Source organism: Mus caroli, unplaced genomic scaffold (assembly GCF_978045245.1).
Source record: "Mus caroli unplaced genomic scaffold, Mus_caroli_1 scaffold_20, whole genome shotgun sequence".
NCBI lineage: Eukaryota > Metazoa > Chordata > Mammalia > Rodentia > Muridae > Mus > Mus caroli.
Genome location: NW_028227275.1, coordinates 17401122 through 17425974, shown reverse-complemented (window position 1 = coordinate 17425974; position 24853 = coordinate 17401122). Strand labels below are relative to the sequence as shown.

The following is a 24853-nucleotide window of genomic DNA, read 5'->3' as shown; positions in this document are numbered from 1 at the left end:
TTTCCTTCACATTCTAAGACTGATTTTAAAAATGACAAATTTGCTAAGTCAATACAGTATGCTGTCTGGGCACAATTCAAAGCCACAGAAACAGTTCATGCGTCTGGCCTTTCAGCCAGACTGGATTCTCCAAAAATCTTTCCTGCTGCCCCTAATCCTAAAAAGTTAGGAATGTCAGTGTTTACAAATGGGGGCGGGAGACATCTTGCATTGCAAAGCAAGGAGGTCCTGGCAGAGGCACAGGGGGAGGGGGAGAGGGAGATCTTAACAAAGACAAGGCAGCCAGGGAAGGGCAGCCTGCCCAACCAGGACAACTTCAGTATCAAAATTAAGTTAGCTCCAATGCATTATAATCCAGTGAATCAAACAGGAACTGGGAGCCCACACCCTTAGCACACATGATGGGGATGAAGTCTCTCTCTGGGTGGAAGTCAAATTGCAAGATCCAGAAAAATGACAAGATTTTTTTTTAAAGAGCATCTTTTCAAGCAAATTATCAGTAGAGGATAGGTGTGGTATGCGTGCCTCTGACCCCAGCCAGAGAATTCCAGGCCAAAAACAAGCAAGCAAACAAACAAACAAACAAAAAATCCAACTCATCAGTTGATGATGCTGGTAATAATGGTGGTATTGAGGTGATCAGGATATTTGCATAGTTTTACATTAATTATTATACATTACATGTTCATCCCAAAAACAAAACAAACAACAACAAAACATGCCTACACAGATGAGAAGGGATACCTTGACCCAGTAATCAAAATCAGGGTCACCAGTAAGGGGCAAATATGGCTTCCAGATAGGCCTGGAAACATCACACACCCCTTCTGCAGTATCCCAGTCACAAATGTTGGTTCTGAAATGAGTCTTGAGGAAAACATCAAACTCAAATTGAGAATGTATATTCTTCAAAAGGTCATTGTCATGGGATAAAGAATTCCGAGGACAGTGTTCAAGTATGACTGGCCATTCCCTGCTGGGTTGAAGAAGAAAAGTTCTAAACCCATCGTTGGGCAGGGCTGGAGAGCGGCTGCAGATTAGATAAATGACTAGATCAAGGTAAAATCTCCTGCAGTAGTGGTTCCCTACTGGTCTCAATAAATACCCATTCTCACTGCTAATAGTTTACTTGTGCCAGGCCCTGAGTTTTACCCCTACCAGGCACATATTGCACTCAATAAACTCTCAGATAAAAAAAACCAGAGAGAGAAAGGATGAAAACGTTAAATTTAAGAGTGTACGGGGAAGCCAGGCAGTGAGGGCACGCATCATTAATTCCAGCACTCACTCAGGAGGCAGATACAGGTGAATCTCCGAGTTGGAGACCACTCTACAGAGTGAGTTTTGGGACAGAGTGTAGGTAGGGCTACAGAGAAACCCTGCCTGGGAAAACCAGCCAACCAACCAATGAGTGCACAGGGAGTTCCTGGTACCACGACAATCTTTCTATAAATTGTATTATTCAATACATTTAAAAACAACATCCAACAACAGCTAATATCTTGCTTGAACCTTATGTCATGAAGAGTGGCAACATTTCACACATCCTTCTCATCCACCGCAGTCTATAGTATCGTTCAGAAATCAGCTGCTCCATACACACAGCTCGTTTATTGCTGTGCTGGGAATGGAGCCCAGGGGCTGGCCCACGAAAGACAGGTGCTTCCTCACCCCCAGCCTTGCAAGAAAATCCTTTAAATTAAATTGTTTGTTTTAAGTTCTCTTTGTGGCCAGACTTTGTGGTACTTGTCTAGGATTTTGGTTTAGTGTTTTTGTTTTGGCTTGTTGTTGTTGTTTGGTTTTTTGAGTTTTTTTTCTGTGTGGCCTTGGTTGTGCTGGATCTCGGATTTGCGTACCAGGCTGGCCTCGAACTCACAGAGATCCTTTTCAAAGGCATAGGCTGACAGCGCCCAAATTCAAAGTGACAGGTTCTTCTTATTCCCAAGTAGCTTAGATCTTGTTAGTGGCAAACTGACAAGAGAAACTCACTAACACTCTAAAACTCTCAAGAGAACACTTACCAATTTCAACCACATGGGAGATAACTTACAAATGGGAGCTAACTTACAAATTATATCCCCGAACTCACGTAATATGCCAAAGCTTTAGGGTTTGTGATAGTTAACATTGCTACTTCACAAATTATAAACCTAAGATTGGGGAGGCTGACTGGCTTGTCCAAGGTTCGGTGGAAACACCAGCTCTAGGAATATCCTAAAAAGATTAAGTCCAAATGCTATGCCTTTAATCCAGGGCCACTTTAACTGCACCCTTGCCTGGGCTCACAGGTGGAGCAGGCTGGGCGGGGCCTTTCTTCTTCAAGTCTTTAGCCTTAGAAACTTTCTCTCCTGGGAATCAAAGATCTACGACTCATCGTCCAAAAGCAGGCAGCCACACTAGGAGAGTCAGAGTTTATTTATATTAAAAGTGAGAAAACTGTATCCTAGCCATTTTTTTTCTTCCAACTTCTGTAATGGTGATGACACATTTATCTCCAAACTTCCAGAATGCTTCCCCCCCCGGCCCCCCCCAGACGGGCCCTTGGCTACTCAAGACAACAAACAAAACCAAGAAAACCCAAACCCCGTTATTTAATAATATAAAAGAATACTGTCTGCAAGCCTGCAGTTTCCTTGGTACCCCCCTGAGAATCTGACTCAGCAAAGCTGGAAGGGACCCAGAAATCTGATTTTTAACAAATCCCCAGAGACCTTCCCGCTCCACTGATCACCACTCTCCGGACAAAAATGTCTGCACTGAAATCACTCCAAATGTAAAACTTTTATCCCTTTAACCCACATACCTGCTATGAAAAAGTTCCATATACCATAGGGGTTGGGAGTGCCTCTCCGGGGTAGCGCTCTAGCCTAGGACGCTGGAGGCCAGACACTGATCAACACCACAACATGAACGAACAAAAAAATTCAGTATTCGAAAAACCAAATGAGAAGGCACTTCACTTTCAACTAGCTGCAGCAGTGACAGGCTCTGACCCTTACCGTGGGAGCCCCACAAAGGTTCACCTCTGGGCAAATTCCTCGTCTGTAAAACGAGGAGAAGAACACCTGTTTTGCTGAGTCCTTGGGGGAATTAAACACCGTAACTCAACAAAAGGTAGTCTTTTTCCCACGGTGGGTGAGACACTGCCGGCAGCACCAGACCAGGGTGGGGTACACAAACTAGAAAAATGCCCTGGGCATTGGTTCAAAAACCCTACTTTCCTATAGGGAAAAAACCTACTTTCCTATAGGGACAAAATCTGAAAATGAGCAAGCATGAGAAGTGAGGTTCCCCATCAGCCTACCAAAAAGTAACTCGGGCGGACCAGCGGGCACTTTCTTCTTCAGGGGCTGCAGCTGACTGTACGAATTTAGTGGTTTAAAGCAAGCCAAAGAAAGTATTTGCAGGGTTTGGGGATGGTTGCTCCGCTTCCCGCCACTCCCCCCCCCACCCCCCAACAAAAGCCAGTTCTCTACTGGTCAGCCCGCAACCCCCAGATTCATTTCCACCAGCGGGTGGACCCATAGCCGCGTCCAACTGACAAAGTCAGATGCAAAACCAGGGCCTGTTCCCTTGCCAAGAGAGAGGTCTGCTGTGCACCGGAGGGGAAGCCCAGCGCGCCCGCCCTCGCCCCGGGTCCCACGCCACGCTCTCAGCACCGGGGTCCCCACCATACCTGCAGCCCCGAGGCCCCGCGCGCCAACGTGCGAGGATCAACAGAGGAGCCGATCTTTCCCAGCACCCAGAAAGCGCCTTAGCCCCGCCAGGGCCCACCAAACAGGGTCGGCCCATCCCCCGGCTTCCCGAATTTCCCTCTGAATCGCCCCAGGCACGCAGACACTACCGCGGGGCTGGTGGTAAAGGATGGAGCCGGACTCCATCCCGGCTGGACCAAGCCCCGCGCCTGCGCGCAACCCTTTCCTTGCTGGTCGCTTTCGCTTAAAGCCCTGGAAATTCCTGCTATTAGCTCTTGCCTTTTCAGCCATCTGCTAAACTTCGTTTGGGGAAGCTGTCATTTCCCTGGAGTAATAAACATCAAGGCAGCACTGTCTGCCCAGGTGATACCTTCACTCTGCCCTGGTCTTGCCAAGGGGACCTCCCCCTCTCTGCTGTAGGTGCTACTCTAAGGGGGCCAACAGGTTTCAGGTGCGCAGGTGTTAGGGCAGTCAGAATCCAGAACTAGGGTGATTGGCACCTGGAGCCCCTTCACATATTACAAACATTCACACTTTAAAGGAATCTTGGGAGAAGAAGCCTCCAATGTGACATTCTGTGAACAAATGAAGAGGGAAAAGTGCCGGGGTGGGGCGGGGGCGAGGATGAAAGAAAAACATTGCCACATATTTCTAAATACACGCAAATAAAATGTAAGTGTTCAGAGAAAGTTCTGGAAGGCGGAGCATATCAATTTCATCATCGAGTCCTTCTCGGGGAAGTTGAGAGCAAAGGGCATCTGAATGCAAGGTACTTTTGAAATTTTGCTGAATATTGGGGCTGGAACCCAGGGCCTGGTGCATCACTAGCTAGCATTCCACCAACCAACCGAGTTATACTGCCAGCACCCAGCAGAGATTTTGTGGCGTTACAAAAGAGCTTAATGAGTTGTTAGGAGGAAAACAAAGCAAACAAAACCTAACAAAAAAAACCTAACAAAGTGATGTTCCAAGAAGTCAGTTTCACTGTAAGGTGAAACTCTAGGCAGCCAAAGACACTGCCTTCAGTGGCCCCTCCCAGAACTGACAAGTGCCCGCCTCCCCAGGCTGCTAGGTGAGCCACTGCTTCCCTCCACCCTTGAAGGAGCACCTTTGAGTTTTTAAAATTTATTTAAACAGATATTTATATGGCGCTTAGGAGCCGTGGCAAACACTGCTACAGCCGCCTGCCACCTCTAACAACCCTGCAGCCACCGCCACCGTCATTACTGATGGCTGATGGTAGAGAAATGGAGTAGCCAGCTCAGAACTGGGAGGGGGCTCCCCGTGGGCTGGCTGCCTTGGTTTTACAGCTGCTGCTTTTCCTGCCAGTTGGGACCCAGACGACGCCACCTTTGGGTTTTGGAGGCCTTCTGACGGCTAAGGATGAAGGAGGGCAGTTTTAAAGTCGAATTCTATACAGTCCTCACAGCCCCAAGTCAGCCGGCACAACTGCGCAGTGATGCACTTGGTACAGATCAAGTGCCTGTCTGGTAAACGCAAACTGTAAAGTCTGTCTAGTAAAGCAAACTGTAAACCCATCGGATAAAATCCGATCTGGAGCAGAGTGAATATTCACTGACATTCCAGAGATTACAACAGAAGCCATGTGGGAGAAGGGGCGAAAGGAGAGGCCTTTCATTTTAAAACCTAAAAGACCAGCAAAGAGAAACATGGACAGTAGATAAATTTTCTCCAGCTCTTACTTTTAGAAGGCTTTTTGTTTATTTAGTTATAGAAGTACTAGAACTTGAACCCAGGACCTCAAACCCTACCTTCAGACAGTTCAAACAGGCCTTTTAACACAGGGGTTCACTTTTAGGGATTTATTGTGTTAATGATTGGATGAGCGCACACTCATCTGAGATCAGAGATAGTTAGCAGATATGTAAGCGCACTTGCAGCTTTTGCACAGGACTCAGGCTGGGTTCCCAGCACTCACGTGGTACCTGACAACCCTAACTGCACCTCCAGGGCCTCCGGCGCCCCCTTCTGGCCTCTGTGGACATTGCATGCATGCGATGCCAAGGTACACACAGAGGCAAAACACCAATACATACTAATTTTGTTTTTACTAAATACAAAATAAAGCTTTAAAAAAAAAAACAACAACAAAGCTTAGAAACCATCTAAACAGAAACAGCCAAATGTTCCTCCAAAGCAGCCTGTCTAAATAAATGATGGTGTATCCATATTACAGCCATTAAGATTTCTCTATAGGGACGGGATGAGGCTCATTCTGTAGAGAGCTAACTGAGGATGTGCAAGCCTTGAGTTTGAGCTCCAGCACTCACAACCCCAGGTGTGGTGCTGCAAAGCTGTAAATTCCAACATTCCAACGGCAGAGGGTGGAGAATCAGAAGTCTGGGGTCATCCTCAGCTACACAGTGAATCTGAAGCTGCCCCGGGATACAGGAGACTTTATTCCAATGGAGAAGGGGCTGGGCATATAGATGTATAGGTGCCTATGTACTAATACACAATGATATTTAATGTGTGTTGCTGAAAACAATCAGGAAACAAACCAGCTTATGAAAGAACTGTGGTTTTGGTTAAAAGGGAAGTTTGTCTTTTTAATTTTAATTAAAATTTTAATTTTGTTGATTCTTACTTATCTCCTGTTTGTGTGTGTGTGTGTTATTGTTGTTATTGTTGTTGTTGTTCTACAGGTTTGCCAACTGCATGTAAATATACAGAGGCCAGAAGGGGATATCAGGGCCTCAGAAACTGGAGTTAGAGGTGGCTGTGAGCCATATAGAATGGTGCTGGGAACTGAACCTGGGTCCTTTGTGCCCTTAACCACTGAGCTATCCCTCCACCTCCCAGGAAAGGTACTTGAAATGCATATATTTGAAAAAGTGTGGAAATTGTGACTTTTTGATGTATGCATAATATCAATGTCTCTCACACACACCCAAACTCAATAAAGTGGGGGAAGGATGTTTGCTGTCTCTTAAGTGTATTCTACCACTAACAGTCAATTACTTTGTAAATCTGACTCAAACATTTTTTTCACTTAACACTCTGGGGTGTCTTTCCTAATAATCTCTTGAAATTGATGACAAAACAGGCCATAGAACACTACTGAACCGGGAAACACACACCTTGTAAAGGGAAAGACAGCAGCGAAGCCATCTTGGCTTGTCCTCCTCAGTGTCTGTGTAGATGCAGCCCGTGCAGTGAGCCCGCAGAGGAAGCAGCCTCGAATCTGCTCTTCCTCACTGCACGCCCGCCTGGAGGACTTATAAATCCTGGTTTTCTATATCCCCACGCCTGGCCCCAGCCCACCGACCCAGCCCACCGACCCAGCCCAGCCCCCATTCTTTTCCTTCAGGACCCACTTTACTTCTGTCTGGAGGCAGCTTGCCCTTTCTCTGCGAGACTGTCCGACTGGGCTCACTGTCTTCTTCGGGGATGATGGGAAACTTTTTAGAGATCGCTACACTTCAGCGCTGATTCTACTTCATCTTAGGGCCGTAAATCCCAACAGCATCAGACACCCCCAACCCCCAACCCCTACCTTTGTTTGTCAGGGACTGGCTGGCGGCTTAGGCCTTTAACTGGGAGAAAATTCCTGCAGGGACAGATTCTTGGAGCTAGCTAGGAGCCAAGCCCTCCACACGCTGTTCTCCTGGCCCCTTATCCACGTTCCTATCTAGAATCCAGTGCTGGGCTGTAAGTCTGCAATTTATTGCACCAAAGACTGCAAGGAGCAACTGAGACGCCATTTCTGAACATGCTCCAGGTGAAGGGAGCCATGGGAGGCTTCGGGCTGGGTTACTTTTTAGTTTCTAGGTAGAAGTAAAGCAATGTGTCAGAGATAGGTGATTTACTTGAAACACATCACCACTGCTTAGTGAGAGGCTCTTGAGACGTGGAGAGAAGGGGTACACCCTGCTTTTCCCAGGACTTGAGTTCAGTTCCCAGCACTCACTTCTGCTAGCTCGCTGGTCCTTATAACTCCAGCTCCACGGGATGTGACAGACTCTTTTTGGATTCTGCTGGTACTGTGGTCACAAACCCACAAACCCACACACATAGGCATATAGCTTTAAAAAAGTACAAATAAAATCTTTTTTAAAATTCTAATAGAATTTTTGTATCAGGCAATAAAACTGTTTTTTTCTTTCTTTTTATTATTTTGTTTGTTTGCTTGCTTGCTTGTGTAGCCTATGCTGGCCATGAACTTACCAGGTTGCTAAGACTGGCTTTTCACTCCTGGTCCTTTGGCCTTTACCTTCCAAGTGCAGGGATTGCAGACATGCAGCACTGTGCACAGCTAAAGCAAACCTCAGGGGAAGATTGCACTGGCCTGGAACTCAGCATTCTTCCTGCTCTCGTCTCAGAAGTACTGACATTACAGGCGCGCGCGTGCCAGTGTTAATCGATCTTTTTGCTGGAGGTCACACCTGGCTTCTTCTGTCCCACTCGGTGAACCCACACTTTGGTTTATATTTGGTGGCTTGCTTGCTGATCATATAGAAGGATGTGTCACTTTTAACAGCCTACCCCATGGTGGAGCTATCCAGGTAGTGTGAGCTTAGAGCCGCTAGTCACATCACATCCACCATCAGGAAACCGGAGAGATGAAGACCGCTTACATTGTAACATGGTCTTGAGCCCATGGGAGCGAGGGATGGGAAGTTGTGGCTGAGAAGAGATGTGCATAGGCTAGAAACGTCCCCGTGAGTAAAAGCATCTAACTTACAAGCCTGAAGCCTGACTTTGATCCCTTGCCTCTGCAAAGAGGTGGCGGGCGTGAGCCAACCCCACAAAGTTGTTCTCTGACCTCCACATGCCACCCTAATAATAAATTTAAAAATTATATAGACTATTAACCTTTAAAAGGGAGTGGTATGTGTAGGTGTTGAATTGGCAAGGGGTGGGGCTGTGGCCGTTAGTGTTAATCATCAGCTCAACAGAGTATACTGTCTTTGGGACAACAGGACTCTGACATCTTAATCTTATTGATTGGTGTGGGAGACCCATCTTCACTGAGGGTAGGACCATTTCCTGGGTTGGGAATTCAGCACTGTATAACACTGAGAAGATCGGAGAATCACTAAGGCACGTGCTGCACTGTTTCCCCTTCTGACCGTGGACACAATGACCATTTCCTGGGGGAGGGGTGCAACTGTGGATACAATACAACCACACACTTCAAGCTCCTGCTGCCTCGGTTTCCCTATTTTGACAGTTCAGTACCTTGAACTGTCAGCTAGAATAACCCTTTCCTTTTTAAAGTTGCTTTTGTTAGAGTATTTTATCCCTGTAACAGGAAAAGAAGCGCACACTCCCTGTAACAAGCCCCATGCCTCTGCTGCTCTGTGCCCCACCCGCTACCAAAGCTGAATCTCTCTGCTCGGCTTCCTGCCTGTTGTGTGCTCTGCATGTGTGCTCTGCCCCCTGTCTCTAGGACTTCCCTCTCTTCTAAGTTTGTTTAAGCAGAATGAATCCAGTCTTCTGGCTTCAGCCCTGGTAATGAAGCAGAAGTGCTGGTCTGAGCGAATGCAAGTGCCTTCTGATCGAGGCTCTGAGCTGCCTTGGTGTGCGTGCTTCCTCCCCTCTCATTAATTAGGCAGTTTGGATTTGAGTACACACACACACTCACACATACATAAAACATGCTTTTTGACAATACTAGATGTGTTTTAAAATTTTACCATTAACTCTTATTTTAGTTAGATGTAGTGGATCACCCCTGTAACCCCAGCACTTGGGGGCTAGAGGGAGGCTGAGGCAGAAAGATTGCTGTGAGTTTAATGTGAGTCTAGACTATATAACAAGTTCTAGGGCTAACCTGGCTTGAGAATCTGAGAGAAACCAACTCAATACAACAGTAAAGAAGCAACAACAAAAGCCAGGCATAGTGGCAATGGACTTAATCCTAGTACTCGGAAGGCAGAGGCAGGAAGAGGAGGAGCCAGCCTGGGCTACATACTAAGTTCCAAGCCAGCCAGGGCTACATAGACCCTGTCTCAAAACAAGCAAATAAACAGAAAGCAACAAACAAAAAAGGGGGAGGGGAAGCTCGCCGCTTTTATTTTTCAGAAGTGTTGGTTGCAGCTCACTAGATCTACTAAATACACTTTAAGACCCAATCACGAGTGCTGGAGAGCGGCTCAGCAGTTAAGACAACTCGTTGCTCTTGCAGAGGAGCTGGGTTTGATCCTTAGCACCCATGTGGTGGCTCCCAGCCACCTGTGATCTCCCAGTCCAGGAGATCTGACGTCATCTGACGCATGGGTCACAGACATACATACAGGCAAAACACTCATACATAAAGAAATAAGATAACCCAATTGTGAGAGTTACCCATTACTTATTAGAAACATTAGATCTGTTGGCATGAAGGGTCCTTCTAGAATTAATATAAAAAGACCCAGTCATGGCTCTCTCCCAACCTGGAGCCTTAGCCTCGGCCCCCACACAGTCCTGCTTTCAGATTCGTCTCTGTAAGGTCACTTACATCAACACAGGTAACATGGAATTTGAGACCCAGGATTTGACACACCAGGCCCTTTCCTGTCATAGCCAATTACATTCTTAGCAAGCATGAAACCTTAAAGATAACCAGCCGGTGGCTTCTGTCCTGCTGACCTTCCTAATTAACAGCTGATAACTAATTAACAGCCCCAGACCCGGCATTAAACCCATAATTATATGTAGGCATGACGAAACAATCAAAAGCAACAGAAACCGAAGAGGACGTGACTCAAAACAAGAAAATGCAACTCGGCCACATTTGTATTTACACTTTTGCTCCCTGAGACAGTTGCCAGCCTTTGACAAGTAAGGGAATATATTAACAGAAGACAGCCAACAAGTAGCCTGGACCAGAAGTCAAAGTTCCAGTTGTAGGCCAGAAAAGGGGCTAGGTAGAAGGGAGGACTCGCCACTGAGGGGAAGACCCCAACACCTATGGAGAAATCCCCTCAAATCCTATGCACGCCAGTGAAGACAGCCTCTCTGTGAGGAGCTTCACCCTCCTCCGTTTTCATAGAAACCTGACACTTCAAGAGAGAAGGCCTCCTAAATTCAGGGACCACACCTTAGGGCCAAGGTCCAAAACTAAAACAGACTGGACCCAACCGCCCCAAGACAGAGGTGCACAGAGAAGGAACCGGCTAGGCCTTCGGTGAGAGGAGGGGAGAGAGCAGGGGAAAGGCCTGGCCTCTGGCTTGCAAGGGGCTGAGTACAGCTACAAAGTAACTACATCTCTGGTGGATGGATGGGAGGGATGGGACCTGGAAGGGAAAAACTGATGGAATGTCTCACCCTTAAAGCTGAAGTGTTTGTAAATATCCATCCAACAGGAGCAGTGTCTATAAATCTGTGGCTTGGGGACATCGAGTGACAGTCTAGTGGGGCGCTCTGTAAGGGGAAGGGGAGTCAGTGGAACACACACACAAACACACACACGTGTATACGCACTTACTATATTTATTCCAGACATGTGAGCAATATCTTTTTAAAACATTTTTTTAAATGTGTATGCATGTTTTGCTTGTATGTTTATGTGTGCTCCATACATGCCCGGTGCTCACAAAGGCCAAAAGGGGGCGCCTGTTACTCTGGAAATGGAGTTACAGGAGGTCAGGAGCCATGATGGTGCTTGGAACTAAACCTGAGCCCTCTGCAAGAGCAGCAAGATTTCTTAACCGCTGAGCCAGCCCCATGGATAATAAATATCATGGCTTAGCCAAGACAGAATCTGAAGCTCAGAGAATCTAAGCAATTTGCCTAAAATGACACAGTTGGTAAATTCTGGGGCTGAGATTTGAACTCAAGGCACGCCCACTCTAACACTTGGTTTCCTCCCGCAGTGCCTGCTGTTGCTAGGTAACGCGCTGTAAAGGTCACGGCTGGTACTCAAAGACCAGCACAATAGAGGAGCCTAGAGAGGTCTATGGAGGATGAGCTCTGACTTCAAGCTGCCATCAGACACAGAGATGTCATAAGAGACACAGAGAGCCCCACGAGGAACCCCCAGGGACACAAAAACAGAGCCATGAAAGTACAAAGGGTAAGGTAGAAGCAAGCCAGTTTCAGAGAGATCAGAGGGCACGTTACAGCACACTAAACAATAAACAAACACCCTGGTGATAGGAAGCGTCCAACAATAAGGAACTGCAGGTAGGGAACAAAGTTCACCTACGGCTGGGGGAGAGGGAAGCGGGGCAAATCCCAGCCCAAGGGGGGGGGGGATCACAGTTAGACTTTTCTCTCTTGAGTTGTGAGGAATTTAGATGTCACCTCATCCAGATCATTAATTCACAGAAAGAAAAGAAGAAAGATTAGCTGCTGAATTCCTCAGCCTCCTGACTGAAGCCAGGCTTGATTTCATTTTTATCTTTGTAAGAGCAGATACATGGAGCCAGCTTTGTCCAAAGAGTGGCTTGGAAATTTTAAGTTCTATCAAGCCGAGGAGCATGGGATAAAGACTGTGCAGGAGGAGTGGTGTGTGTGTGTGTGTGTGTGTGCGTGCGTGTGTGTGTGTGTGTCTGTATGTCTGTGTGTTTGTGTGTGTTTGTATAAAATGCTGGCAGCACATCTGGGGTTGAAACGGAACAGGAGTTTATCTGTTTGGTCTTTGACGACTCCAGAACAAACCTAAGCAGGAACCATTCTGTGGAAGCCCTGAGTGAGAAAGGAAGGCGGGTATGAGGGTGTCTTCCAGATCATTCCCTCTCTCCAGTTCCATCCCTGATCCTCTAACCATAACCAGGACCCCGGTGTCACAACTGTTTAGAACAACACAGGCTGTTTAGCCTGAGAAGAACACAACATATGAACAAGTTTATCAAATAATGTACCGAAGACAAAAAGCATGAGGAGTCCGTGTGATCAGACTCCTGACATTCCCACTCTGCAGATCACTGAGTGAAGGCTGTAGGGACGAGAGGGTGTGCACCCATCCAAATAGGCACAAGGCATGGTGACAAACTGAAATCCACCCCTGGATCCCACTGGAGTTCATTATGCCAGCCTTACTGTCGAGAAAAGAAGAGCCGATGGTGTAAGTCAACACTCTTTCCCACTACAGTCTAAAGAAGTTTAGGGACCGAGAGAAATTTGCCAGAAAGGTAATTTTTTTTGGGGGGGGGCACTAACACCATGATGACAATTGTGCTGTCCCTGCAAGAATAAAAACATTAGCATAAGGATGGAAAGAGGTTTGCAACTAGGGGCAGCTGACAACCAAGAGAGAAAAAAAAAAAAAAACTCCCACGAGAGGTTGTCTTGTTTGAGGGCCAGGCACATCATTTGTGACACTATGTGTAATGTCGCTCTGCAAGACACCAGGTCGGTCTCACGAAAACACATTCAGGGGGCCAAGGTTCTGAACATACATCAACAGGCATGGTCATGCTCCCCCATCCATGTAGCCCATTCCCAGGGTTCATTTCTCTCCCCCCAGAAGGCCGGCTGGACTCCTTCCTACCTTGAGGCTTCTTCCTTCTCTGCACAAACTCTGAGCGTCTCAGGGTGCTGGGAGCCGTGCGGCGGAAGCAGCTATTCCTTCCCCACGGCTCTGAACCAGGTAACGCTCTCATCTCCCCCGGGTGCCAGGGACTTTCTAGGGTAGGGGCCCCAGCAATCCCAAAGTGATGTTCGCCTTGCTCACTCCCAGGATGCTGCGGCAGACTTTCAGAGATGGCTCCTCTGCCTCTGGGGGTCCTCACTCCCAGTCTGTCAATGTCGTCATACTCCAAATCCTCTCCTCGATGGAGAGAAGAAACTTGTCTATAGCGATGAGACTCGGAGTTTGTAGAGGAGGTACCATCATAGCCTTTATTTTCTACATCAAAAGTAGCCAGATCCACGGGACAGTCGGCCTTTGCTTTGGGGTAGATTCTGTTACTTTGGCAAACCTTCCTGTCTTCTTCATAGTATCTAAGAAATTCTTCACCTCCTGTGACCCCATTCAAATCTGGACACTCCAGAGACTCGCCGTTGGTATAAGGCCCAGGAACGTGACACGAACTTGTGTGATCTCTATAATCTAAGTTAATTCCTTTATAATCCTCAAGACTGTAATTAAAATTCCTCAGGCCCATGTACCAGTTCTGAGGTTGATATAAATTCTCCAAAGAGTCACCCAAATCCCTGTAGCCATTCCTGTGTTTGGCTTTTTGCAGGTCCTTGGGATTATAAATCGGATCCTTACACTCTACACAGCCATTCACCGTCCCACATCCTCCAGCCTCCAGGATCCCAGCCGGGCTTCCCACAAGTGACCGCCTCTCTGTCCCAGGCCCGAGATTCATACACTCTATGTCTTCTCCATTCCTGGAAGCAGCAGAGCCTGCTGGGAAGAGACCCTCCTTTCCACTCCGATTTGTTTCTCCCGAGTCCATATAATCTGGTTCACTCTGCTCAAAATCCCAGTACCCACAATCCCTTTTTCTGTAGGGCCGATTCCGCCTTTTGGCCCGGCACGTAGCGTCCAGGCCATTTTCTGGGTGGAGCCCACCTGGGTCCGTAAGGCTCCTTTTCCGGAGGCTCCTGCAGTCTTCATACTCCCAACTGGAGCCCCGAGGCCCTTTCTGCTCAGCGACCCTTTCTGTCCCAATCTCACGTGTCTCACTCATGTTCAGTAGGAACTCGGACTTTGCTTCTCTGTTCCATGAGCTCGGGGTTGGGGTGAAACTCGAACAGGTGCAGTCTAGCCTAAGGCTGGCTCTGTCCTTAAAATGTCTCCCACAGCACCGGAGTCTTCCTGTTGCTCTGGCTGGAGCGCCAGGCTCTGTGGAGTCATTTCAACTTCAGGATCCAATCAGTGAGCTACTCTATCTTCTCCTCAGGGGCCAGGAGATAATTAGTAACTAGAATCCATGCGATTGGTGTTGGCAGTATTGTTGGTGTTTCCCTGAGCTGGTCAGACTGGCTTGGCTGCTTTATGCACTGAAGGTACAGGCATTCTGATGCCCTCAAGGTCTTGTAGAAAAAGTGATTGATGTGAAAGAGAAAAGAGCTCCCTTTCAGAGCCCAGGCTGGGGTCTTAGGTCAATCTGCAGCCTCACTTTCAGGTAGCCACTGGATGAAACTGGATGGGTACACTGGCAGCTCCAACAGGGCCTCTAGACCCCACCGAAAGCCGAGGCTCTCTTCTCTGAGGAGCACAGCTCCCCTGCCCTGAGGGTTTCGCTCCTGTGAGATTCCAGGAAACAGGCAGCACACACTCAAACCCCCAGCCACACAAGCTCTGGCTGCCAGAAGCCACCACACTGAAGGAAGAACAGGTTCTCCTATCACTTTCTCTGTTGTGTCAGTCACAGTGTGAAATGCTTTGTCCAGAGAGAGTTATGCCGTCTTTCCTTAGATACTCGTATCAGAAAGCATCAACACCATCCATCTTCTAAAATTATTTTCTATCCAAGCTATACACTATGTTTAAGAACTAAAGAATGTGGCTAGCCTCATAAAGGACGGCGTGGAAGTGCCTATGAGAATCCAGCAAGTTTCCAATGGACAGACAGAGAGACAGATGGACAGATAGACAGGCTGAAGATAGGTCTCACACATAAACACTGAGAAGAGAAATGCTCACTTGGGACATCACAAGAACTATACACTATAAAGCAAAAGCCATGGGCTGGAGAGAAGATGGCTCAGCGGTTAAGAGCACTGACTGCTCTTCCAGAGGTCCTGAGTTCAATTCCCAGCAACCACATGGAGGCTCATAACCATCTGGAATGGGATCTGATGCCCTCTTCTGCTGTGTCTGAAGACAGCTATGGTGAACTCACATACATAAAATACACAAATGATTCCTTTAAAAAAAAAAAAAGTAAAAAGCAGGTGGCATGTACTATGTAACAAATACAGTTAATGACAGCAACAGAGTCAAGCCTTCATGTGTTAGGAGAGGTTCCACCCTGGCCTCAATGGCTGCTCTTTGAGCTACCTGCTCCACCATTAGATATAAAGAATAGGATCTTTAGCTTTTTCTAACTCGTAGTGTTAGAGTGGTGTGAAGAACTCCGAGAGACTGGAGTAGTGTGCCCTGTCCTTAATTCAGTGTTTATCCTCTTACCTATAAACTGCACATTCCCTTCAGGGCTCAGCTGGTCCATCTACAAGATGGCCTCCATGACGCCTCGGAATCTTCCAGCTCTGGCAGCCCTCAGTTCTACTTTTCCTGCACAACTTCCTAAATGGATTCTTAAAAACTATGGGTGTCTTCCTTTGCTGGCTTGTGATACATACACACCAGGCAAGCACGCAGTTACTAATCTGGATCTCCAATCTTCCCTTTGATTTTGTTGTTGTTGCTTGAGACAGAAATCTGTATAGCTCTGACAGTCTTGGAACTCCATGAGTAGACCAGGCTGGCCTCAAACTCCCGGAGTCCTCCTCTCTACCTCCTGAGATTAAAGGTGTGCAGCATCATGCTGCCTCCTCTCTTTTTGAGAAAGGAGCTCACTAAGGTGCATAGGCTGGTGTTGAACTCACTCTGTAGCCCATACAGTCTTTGACTTTATAAGCCTCCTTCCTCAACCTATTGAGTATGTTCAGTTTTCAGGCCTGTGACACCATGCTTGGGTTTTGTCCACTATGGGATTCTCTTTAGTTCATCAAAACTTCTGATCTTCCCCTGAGATTCAGCCCATATGTTTCTTTCTCATGAATCTTTCCATCAGCAGCAGTGACAGTCCCAGCCATTCTGACTTCAGTGTGTGTGTGTATGTGTGTATATGTGTGTGTGTGCCTATGTGCATGTGCATATGTGTGTGTGCCTGGGTACATGTGTTTATGCACATTATATGTTGTGTGCCTATGTGCATGTGCATATGTGTGTGAGCCTGGGTACATGTGTGTATGCACATGTATATGTTGTGTGCCTGTGTGCATGTGCATATGTGTGTGTGCCTGGGTACATGTGTTTCTGCACATGTATATGTTGTGTGCCTGTGTGCATGTGCATATGTGTGTGTGCCTGGGTACATGTGTGTATGCACATGTATATGTTGTGTGCCTGTGTGCATGTGCATGTGTGCCTGGGTACATGTGTTTCTGGGTACATGTGTTTCTGCACATGTATATGTTGTGTGCATGTGTGCATGTGCATATGTGTGTGTGCCTGAGTACATGTGTGTATGCACATGTATATGTTGTGTGCCTGTGTGCCTGTGCATGTGTGTGTGTGCCTGGGTGCATGTGTGTATGCACATGTATAAGTTGTATGCCTATGTGCATGTGCATATGTGTGTGTGCCTGGGTGCATGTGTGTATGCACATGTATATGTTGTGTGCCTGTGTGCCTGTGCATGTGTGTGTGTGCCTGGGTGCATGTGTGTATGCACATGTATAAGTTGTATGCCTATGTGCATGTATATATGTGTGTGTGCCTGTGTGCACATGTATATGTTGTATGCCTGTGTGCATGTGCATATGTGTGTATGCCTGTGTGCATGTGTGCATGTGTATATGTGTGTGTGCCTGGGTACATGTGTGTATGTGTGCAACTGAGTGAGCATGAACATGCATGTATAAACTATGGTGCTAGAAGTCAAAAAAGAAGTCGAGTTTGACTTTCAGTATCCTTCAACGTAAGCAAGCAGTTATTATTTTTACTACACATAAAGCAATAATCCAGTTGGATACAGTGAGGAATGGCTCTAATTCCAGCACTTGGCAGGCAGACTGGGAGTTCAAAATCATCTGGGCTAAACAGCAAGTTCAAAGCCAGTGTGAGCTCCATGAGACTCTGGGTGCTGGAATAACTTGGCTATGATCGCATATACTGCTACATGAAGCCAGGTCTGCTTGACATCATGCACCGGATAAAACCAGTTACACCTAACATGGACATTTTACCACATTACCATGCTCCCATGGTGCAGTTTAGCAACGAATGCTCCCCTGCCTATACTGCCACACCCTCATCTCCAGTCTTGACTTACATGACCTCCCCACACAAGGCATCTGCTCCCCCCGACCCCCCAGTACACCGCCATCCAGATCCCCACAGGAGCACACAGGACTGCTATGCTAACCGAGTCAGCAATCTCTAAAGTTAAGACGGTGATTTGCTCACCAAACAGGTAACACTATTTACCAGGACAACTTTATGCAGAACAACGGCAAAATATATAGAGAACTCACCAGACAACGAAGCTGGTTTTATTTTTATTTTTGAGACAGGGTCTCGCTATGTAGGCCAGGCTAGTTTGAAATCTTCTTGCCTCTGTCTCTTGAGTCCTGGGATTAAAGGAACTTGCCACTACATCTGGCTATTTGCCTGCCTGCCAGCCTCCTCTTCTTCTCTTCTCTTCTCTTCTCTTCTCTTCTCTTCTCTTCTCTTCTCTTCTCTTCTCTTCTCTTCTCTTCTCTTCTCTTCTCTCCTCTCCTCTCCTCTCCTCTCCTCTCCTCTCCTCTCCTCTCCTCTCCTCTCCTCTCCTCTCCTCTCCTCTCCTCTCCTCTCCTCTCCTCTCCTCTCCTCTCCTCTCCTCTCCTCTTCTCTCTCTCTCTCTCTCTACCTCTCTTTCTGATTTACTTTATTTTTAAAATCCTGTATACTCGTGTGTCTCTGTTGAGCATGTGTCCTTGAGTGTAGACACCCATGCTCTCCAGCCATCATGTAGCTGCTAAAAGCAGACCCCGGATCCCCTTCCAGAGCAACCAGTGTTAACTGCTAAGACATCTCCGCGGCCCCAGCGGTGACTTTCTTATGTGTGCAATGAGGACACTGATGGTCTCTCTGCTTTTAAGTCTAAAATCCGATGATCTTGCTTATTTCTAATCCAACTAAAACCAAAGGTTAATTTCCTTTTCAGAAAGGCACACACCTTTTATCCCAGCACTGGGGAGTTTGTGGCAGCCTGGTCTACACAGCAAGTTTTAGGCCAGCCAGGGATACCTAGGGAGACTCAGAGTTAAGAACAGACCACAACAATAAAAAGGCTAATCACTCTAGTTGGGCACTGTGCTCTCCGCTGTACTAACTGCAGCAGGTGATGCTGGGAGGACGGTGGATCCTGAAACTTGAGGCCTGCTAGAGCTACAGGGGAGATAGAGGCGGAGGCTAGCTCCGCAGGGAAAGGCGGCTGCCAACCAATCTATTAACTGAGTTCAACCCGGCAAGGCTGAAGCCGAGAACTGACTCCTGAAAGTTGTCCCCTGACCTCCACCCACATGCCAGGGCACACATACATGAACCTAACTTTTAAATTTCAGAAGAGGGGGTGGGAGGCTGGTAAGCTAGCTTAGCTGGTAAAGGCGCTTGCCGCCAAGCCCGATAACCTGGGCTTAGTCTCCCAAACCCACAAAGGTAGAAAGAGAAAACAATTTGCAATTTGTCCTTGACCTCTGGCCTACACACACACACACACACACACACACACACACACACGAGAGAGAGAGAGAGAGAGAGAGAGAGAGAGAGAGAGAGAGAGAGAGAGACAGAGAGAGACAGAGAGAGACAGAGAGAGACAGAGAGAGAGAGAGAGGGAGGGAGGAACTGTTTGGGAAAACAAGTTCTCTAGCAACAGGAACTTTGATAGAGCAGTCAGATAAGGAAGGCACAGCTGGTAGGTCCACCAAGGGAAGAGATAAGAGAAAGGGAAAGCAGCCGGGCGGTGGTGGCGCACGCCTTTAATCCCAGCACTTGGGAGGCAGAGGCAGGTGGATTTCTGAGTTCGAGGCCAGCCTGGGCTACAGAGTGAGTTCCAGGACAGCCACGACTACACAGAGAAACCCTGTCTCGAAAAACCAAAAAAAAAAAAAAGAGAAAGGGAAAGCTACATTAGAGGTAAGAAGACAAGACTTATGGATGCCAGAGGAAGACACTGTGTGAAACAGAGAGGAGCTACCAACCGCAGGGGAAGTGAGCTGGGTGGATATTTGTGGTTTGTGCTGGGGGCTCAATCCAGGGCTTCCCACACTCTGCCATTGAGTGGTCTACACCCCTGGCCCTGTGTCTGTGGCTAGACAGGAACTCACTATATAGACCAGGCTAGCCCAGAACTCAGACTTAAAGGCATAAGCCACCATATCTGGCTTCCCCATGGCTTTGACTGGTCAACTTTCTCCTTTGAGAGTCTTTCTTGACTTCGTTTTCCTTCTCCTCCACTCCCAATCGTGCGCTGGTTTACATCCTGGGTGTCCCACACGACACTGGGAGAGCTCTGATGCTAAGCTCTGGACCACAATCTTCTCCATCCCCTGTTAGTTAGCACTTGGACAGGCTCAAGAAGGTTGGAGCTAGGGGTTGCAGAGACAGCCAGGAATGTGCCTGCCAATTGGGCATGAGGACTGGAGTTTGATCCCTAGAACACACAACAAAAGCGGGGTGCTAACATTTAGGTTTCTAAAACCAGGAGGTGGAGACAGGTGACTCACTGGGGCTTCCTTCCCTGCCAGTCCAGCCTGACTGGAACACTGCAGGCCAGCGAGATGCTGTCTCAGAAACAAGGCAGAGGACAGAGAACGCCTGAGCCACAACACCTAAGGTTGACCTTTGCCCTCCATACTCGTGCTCCTACATGAACACATACACCACACACACACACACACACACACACACACACACACAGAGGCATACATATAGACACACACACGCACGGACAGCACCAGCAGTGTGGTTCCGACTTATTCAACACAGCTGCCTGTAGTAGGTTGGGCTGGACAGGGCACACTCAGGGACTGACGGCATGATGGGGTCTCAGGCTAGCTCAAGCTCTTTTGTTATGACCTGCAAAGTCCGTAATCTCTGAAGTACCTGGGTCTACTAAAATTTCCCACCCTTTGCCTGACCCTGAACATGAGGAAATAAAATGTGTGCAAAGTCACCCTACAAACTGCGAAGAACTGTGACTCACCAATCAATCATAATCAAATAAACAATCCTAAGTTCCATTAAACCATCAGCCCTAGAAGGAAGAACTCCCTACTCTTCTGAACGGACTGTTCATAGGCTCAGACTATGTTTGCTGTTTTGTACCAGGATAAAACCCAGTTGACTTAGCCGAGGTCATTTGTACTGAGCCAACACCCTGGAGCAGATGCCACGTGGGTTAAGGATACTTGCTCTCTTCCTGTGCACCGACTAGAAAAGGGGAAAGATTATTACTGTCTTAATTTTTTTTACTCCTTGGTGGGGATGATACCAGGATTGAATGAAGGGCCTTGTAGCACCTAAGGAAACATTCTTCCCCTGAGCGACACCCTGGCTCTACACAAACTTTCATCATCTTAAACCCCCCCCCAAAAAAAAGTACAAATTAGTTTGACTGACTTATTTATTTGTTTGTTTGTTTTTGAGACAGAGTCTCACTCTGTAGCCCTAGGTGGCCTGGAATTCAGAGATCTCACTGGCTCTGCCCCCCAAGTATTGAGATTATCCGTGTGTGTCAGCAAAACGGGCCCAGGTTTGGATATTTATTCTATTCTACTACTTGGAGAAAGAAATATTATACCAGAGACATTTCACGCAGTTTTTAGAATGATATTTTTTTATATAGACAAAACCTGCCTTATATATTTTGACTATCTCTAGAATATTATAGATTGCTTTGCTGTTCCTTATTGGCAATCTTCTGATCGTTAATCTATTGGCTTTCTTCAGTGTGTCTTAGGTCCCACCCAATGTTTTTTTTGAAAATAGGACTTTCCTTAAAAACATACTCTGGGGCTGGCGAGATGGCTCAGTGGGTAAGAGCACCCGACTGCTCTTCAGAAGGTCCAGAGTTCAAATCCCAGCAACCACATGGTGGCTCACAACCATCCGTACTGAGATCTGATGCCCTCTTCTGGTGCATCTGAAGACAGCTACAGTGTACTTACATATAATAAATAAATAAATAAATCTTAAAAAAAAAAAAAAAAACATACTCTGATCTCATTTACAAGTCTTCATTAAAAATCACTCTGGAGGCCGGGTGTGGCAGCACACATGCCTGCTGTGGTAGCTCTCAGGGAGGCTAAAGCAGGACAGTCAAAAGTTCAGGGCCAGGGGCTGGGGAGATAGTTCAGCGGGTTAGAGGGCTTGCTGTACAAACAGAAGAACCTAGGGTTGAGTCTCCAACACTCACATCAAACAAACAAATGAGCCTGGCATAGTCATGTTGGCCTGGAACCCCAGGACTGCAGGTTTGTGAATATGTGTGATCGGGAGTTGGGGGCCAGTAGGCTGAAGCAGGAAGCTTGCTGGCACTTGCTAGTCAGCTGGCCTAGCCAAACAACAGTGAGCTCTAGGCTCAGAGAGAAACCGACTCAAACAGAGAAAGCAGAAAGTGACACAGCCATCCAACATCCTCCGATCTTGACATACATGTGCCTGGACACACATGAGTTTACATATGCCACGCATGCACACACGCACACATGCACACATGTTCCAAGGCAACCAGGATTATGCAGTGAGACCCTGTCTCAATTAAACAGTCTCGTGCCTCTTGTCGGCCTCCTTCCTGACTTTACATTAGCGACAAGAATGACAGAAGCTGGAAGTAAGGTTTGTGCCGAGTGGGAGGCTGACTCACTCTGTCACGAGGGCAAACAGCGGAGTTAGTGCACTGAGAGTAACACTGTAGGCTGCAGGCATGATTCAAAGGCTGCAGGACAGAAAGTGTGATTAACCAGAGGCCAATGTGAGGAGGATCACTAGAGTTTCCGACGTGCACGTGTGAGCAATCCCATGAATGTGCCTTTCTGACGAACCGGTGTGAGCCCATGCTTGGCTCACACTGAATGCCAGCGTTTGACGGGCGAGGAATGTGTGCACCTGGAGACTATGTGTCAAATTCAGGTATGTGGGCCTCACCTAGAGATCAGAAAGAACTATGACGGGCTAGAACTGTCCCCTCCCAGGGCTCCAGCACACAGCAGCTCTGACTGGAACTTCTAAATGTAGCAAGTTCTCAGAAATCCAATTTCATCTGGGTGGTGGTGGTGGTGCACACCTTTCATTCCAGCACTCACAGGCAGAGGCAGGAGGATCTCTGTGAGTTCAAGGCCAACCTAGTCTATGTAGTGAGTTCCAAGATAACAGGGAAATTCTGTCTCAAAAAAACTAAAAAGAGAAAACAGAAATCCAAATGTCTGAGGACTGACCTATACTGTGTCTGCTGCCTGGAGAGTCAAAAGACTGCAACGCACAGTGCTTAAATGAAGCCCCTGACTGGTTGATCCTCAAACCACGTGACTGGAACTCCAAGAGGCAAACAGCACTTCTAAAATGTTCATCACTCCATACCCTGCTCTCAGCAATAAATAAAGATGTTTTCTAGATGACATTGGCTTGACCAGAGCCTACACCAAATGACATGGCCCCTCCCTGAGTCAGGGCAGTCTATGTTGTAGCATTCTACCTTAATACATATGATAATTTGAAATATAAAACTCCCAATTCCCAGTCAGGGCCAAACACTGCTTATTCAGCCTATGGATTTCCTACAATGAAGTCTAAGTTATTTGGATTCTTCACAGAAGAAAAAAGCTAAACAATTAGAAGAAATATCAAAAACATCTTAAAAACCATCCAAAGGCTGAGCCTAATAATATATAATTATAGGCTATCAAAGGGCACCACAGGCAAGAGACGCACTCAGCAGTTAGAACACGGTCTGCTCTTAGAGTGACTCTGTAGGATTCCATATACCCACTTCAGGGGGCTCACAATTGCCTGTGTCTCCAGCTTCAGGGAGTCTTAGACACATACAGAGAGTTAAAACTAATTAAAAAAAAAAACCTAAAAAAAAAAAAAACCACCACCAACAACAGAGGAAAACTAGAACCTAAAAACACTGTATGAAGGTATTTGCCAGTCTCTCCCAACCTTGAGCCTGAACTTTGTCAGTCACCTTCTGATGAACAGAAGTCAGACATGTACACCCAATAAAATAAATACATAAAAAAGCAATTAAAAAGCTCAAGAAAAATTAATGAGAGAAGAGACCAGGACTCCCCGATGAGAATAAAGCCGAACATTAGATTTGATGGTTGGAGGAGCCCACACCATTAACCAGGAGTGGGACACACCCAGACCAGGGGAGAGGACTGGAGACACTCTCCACCCCGGAGAGTGCTCAGACAGTAACAGGGGCGAGGGGCACAGGGTACAGGGTGCAGGGCTCAGGGCACGGGGTGGGGGTGGGGGGGTCGGGGTGGGGAGGTTCCGTGGCTCAGAGTTGTTGTTAAGTGTTTGCTGGGAGACCATATGCTCATGGCCCTGCATGCTAATAAAAACAATTCACACTTACAAATAAAACGCATACTAGTGAGCATATTTACACTGCATGATTTATGCTAACTAAACATCCTGCAACTCCAGATTGGGGCAGCTGAAGCTTTCCTTTTGCTTGATGGCCAAGGGCCCCCACGTCCACCGCATGTTCTCATATTCATTCATTCTCCCTCTCTCTCTCTCTCTCTCTCTCTCTCCCCCCACCAGGCTGGCCTCAAATTCACAGAGATCCACTTGCCTGTGCCACTGCACACCACCCCACCCAGTAAAAAGAAAAACTTAACAATGGAAAGGAACCTGAGGCGTTGGGAACGATTGATGGATTGCTTCTCGGCCTTTTGGCTAAGATCAGGTGACAATGACTGATGGGTAGCATCAGATACAAAAACAAGGAACCAAAGACCAGAGGCTGCTAGGGGTGCTCTCATGATGTCATAGTTCAGGGTCTTAGGAGCAGCAGCCACAGTGGAGTAGCTGTGTGGTCTACACAGGAATGCACGTTTTCCTGCAGTAACTGTCTGGTAAGCAGCTGGCAGTCTGCAGGACCCCGGAGTCCAAGCACAAATGACGGAATCGAGTCACCAGGGTGGCTGGAACTCCAAGTGCTCAGGTGGCTGTTACAGGAACAGGACCAAAAGATTGCTGAGCACCTATCCCATGGCTCAGGGACACATGATCCCCTCAGCACAGGTGGCTGGAGGCCCAGTTACACTGCGCTTGCTCTAGGACCCTTCCTATTGCCTCATCTAAGAACTGGACTACATTCCTTAGCACATTTCCTTTGGATAGAGGTTTCCTTACTTTCCCAGTTCCATCAGCTTTCTGTCTTTCGGGAAATGACTCAATTTTTGGGTCTTCCAATATTTTTCCTTAGTATATGTATCTAGGTAGTGGTGGCCCACGTCTTTCTTTAATCCCAGCACTCGAGAGGCAGAGGCAGAGGCAGAGGGGCAGAGGGGCAGAGGGGCAG

At 47.3% G+C, this 24853-nt stretch overlaps 1 protein-coding gene across 3 annotated transcripts in view; it reads right to left on the bottom strand.

The window, feature by feature from the left end:
- Positions 1-24853, bottom strand: part of Dnmbp (dynamin binding protein) — a 96028-nt gene that overhangs the window by 29207 nt on the left and 41968 nt on the right. The window contains exon 1 of one of the 3 annotated variants that reach the window (XM_021151806.3): positions 13138-14620. The exons of 1 other annotated variant lie outside the window; for it this stretch is intronic. In XM_021151806.3, coding sequence (XP_021007465.1) covers positions 13138-14287 — 1150 coding nt within the window. In that variant the 5' untranslated portion in view covers positions 14288-14620. Of the gene's footprint in view, positions 1-3676; positions 3858-13137; positions 14621-24853 lie in introns of those variants that run through there. One more of the 3 variants, XM_085834151.1, reaches the window with a different exon arrangement.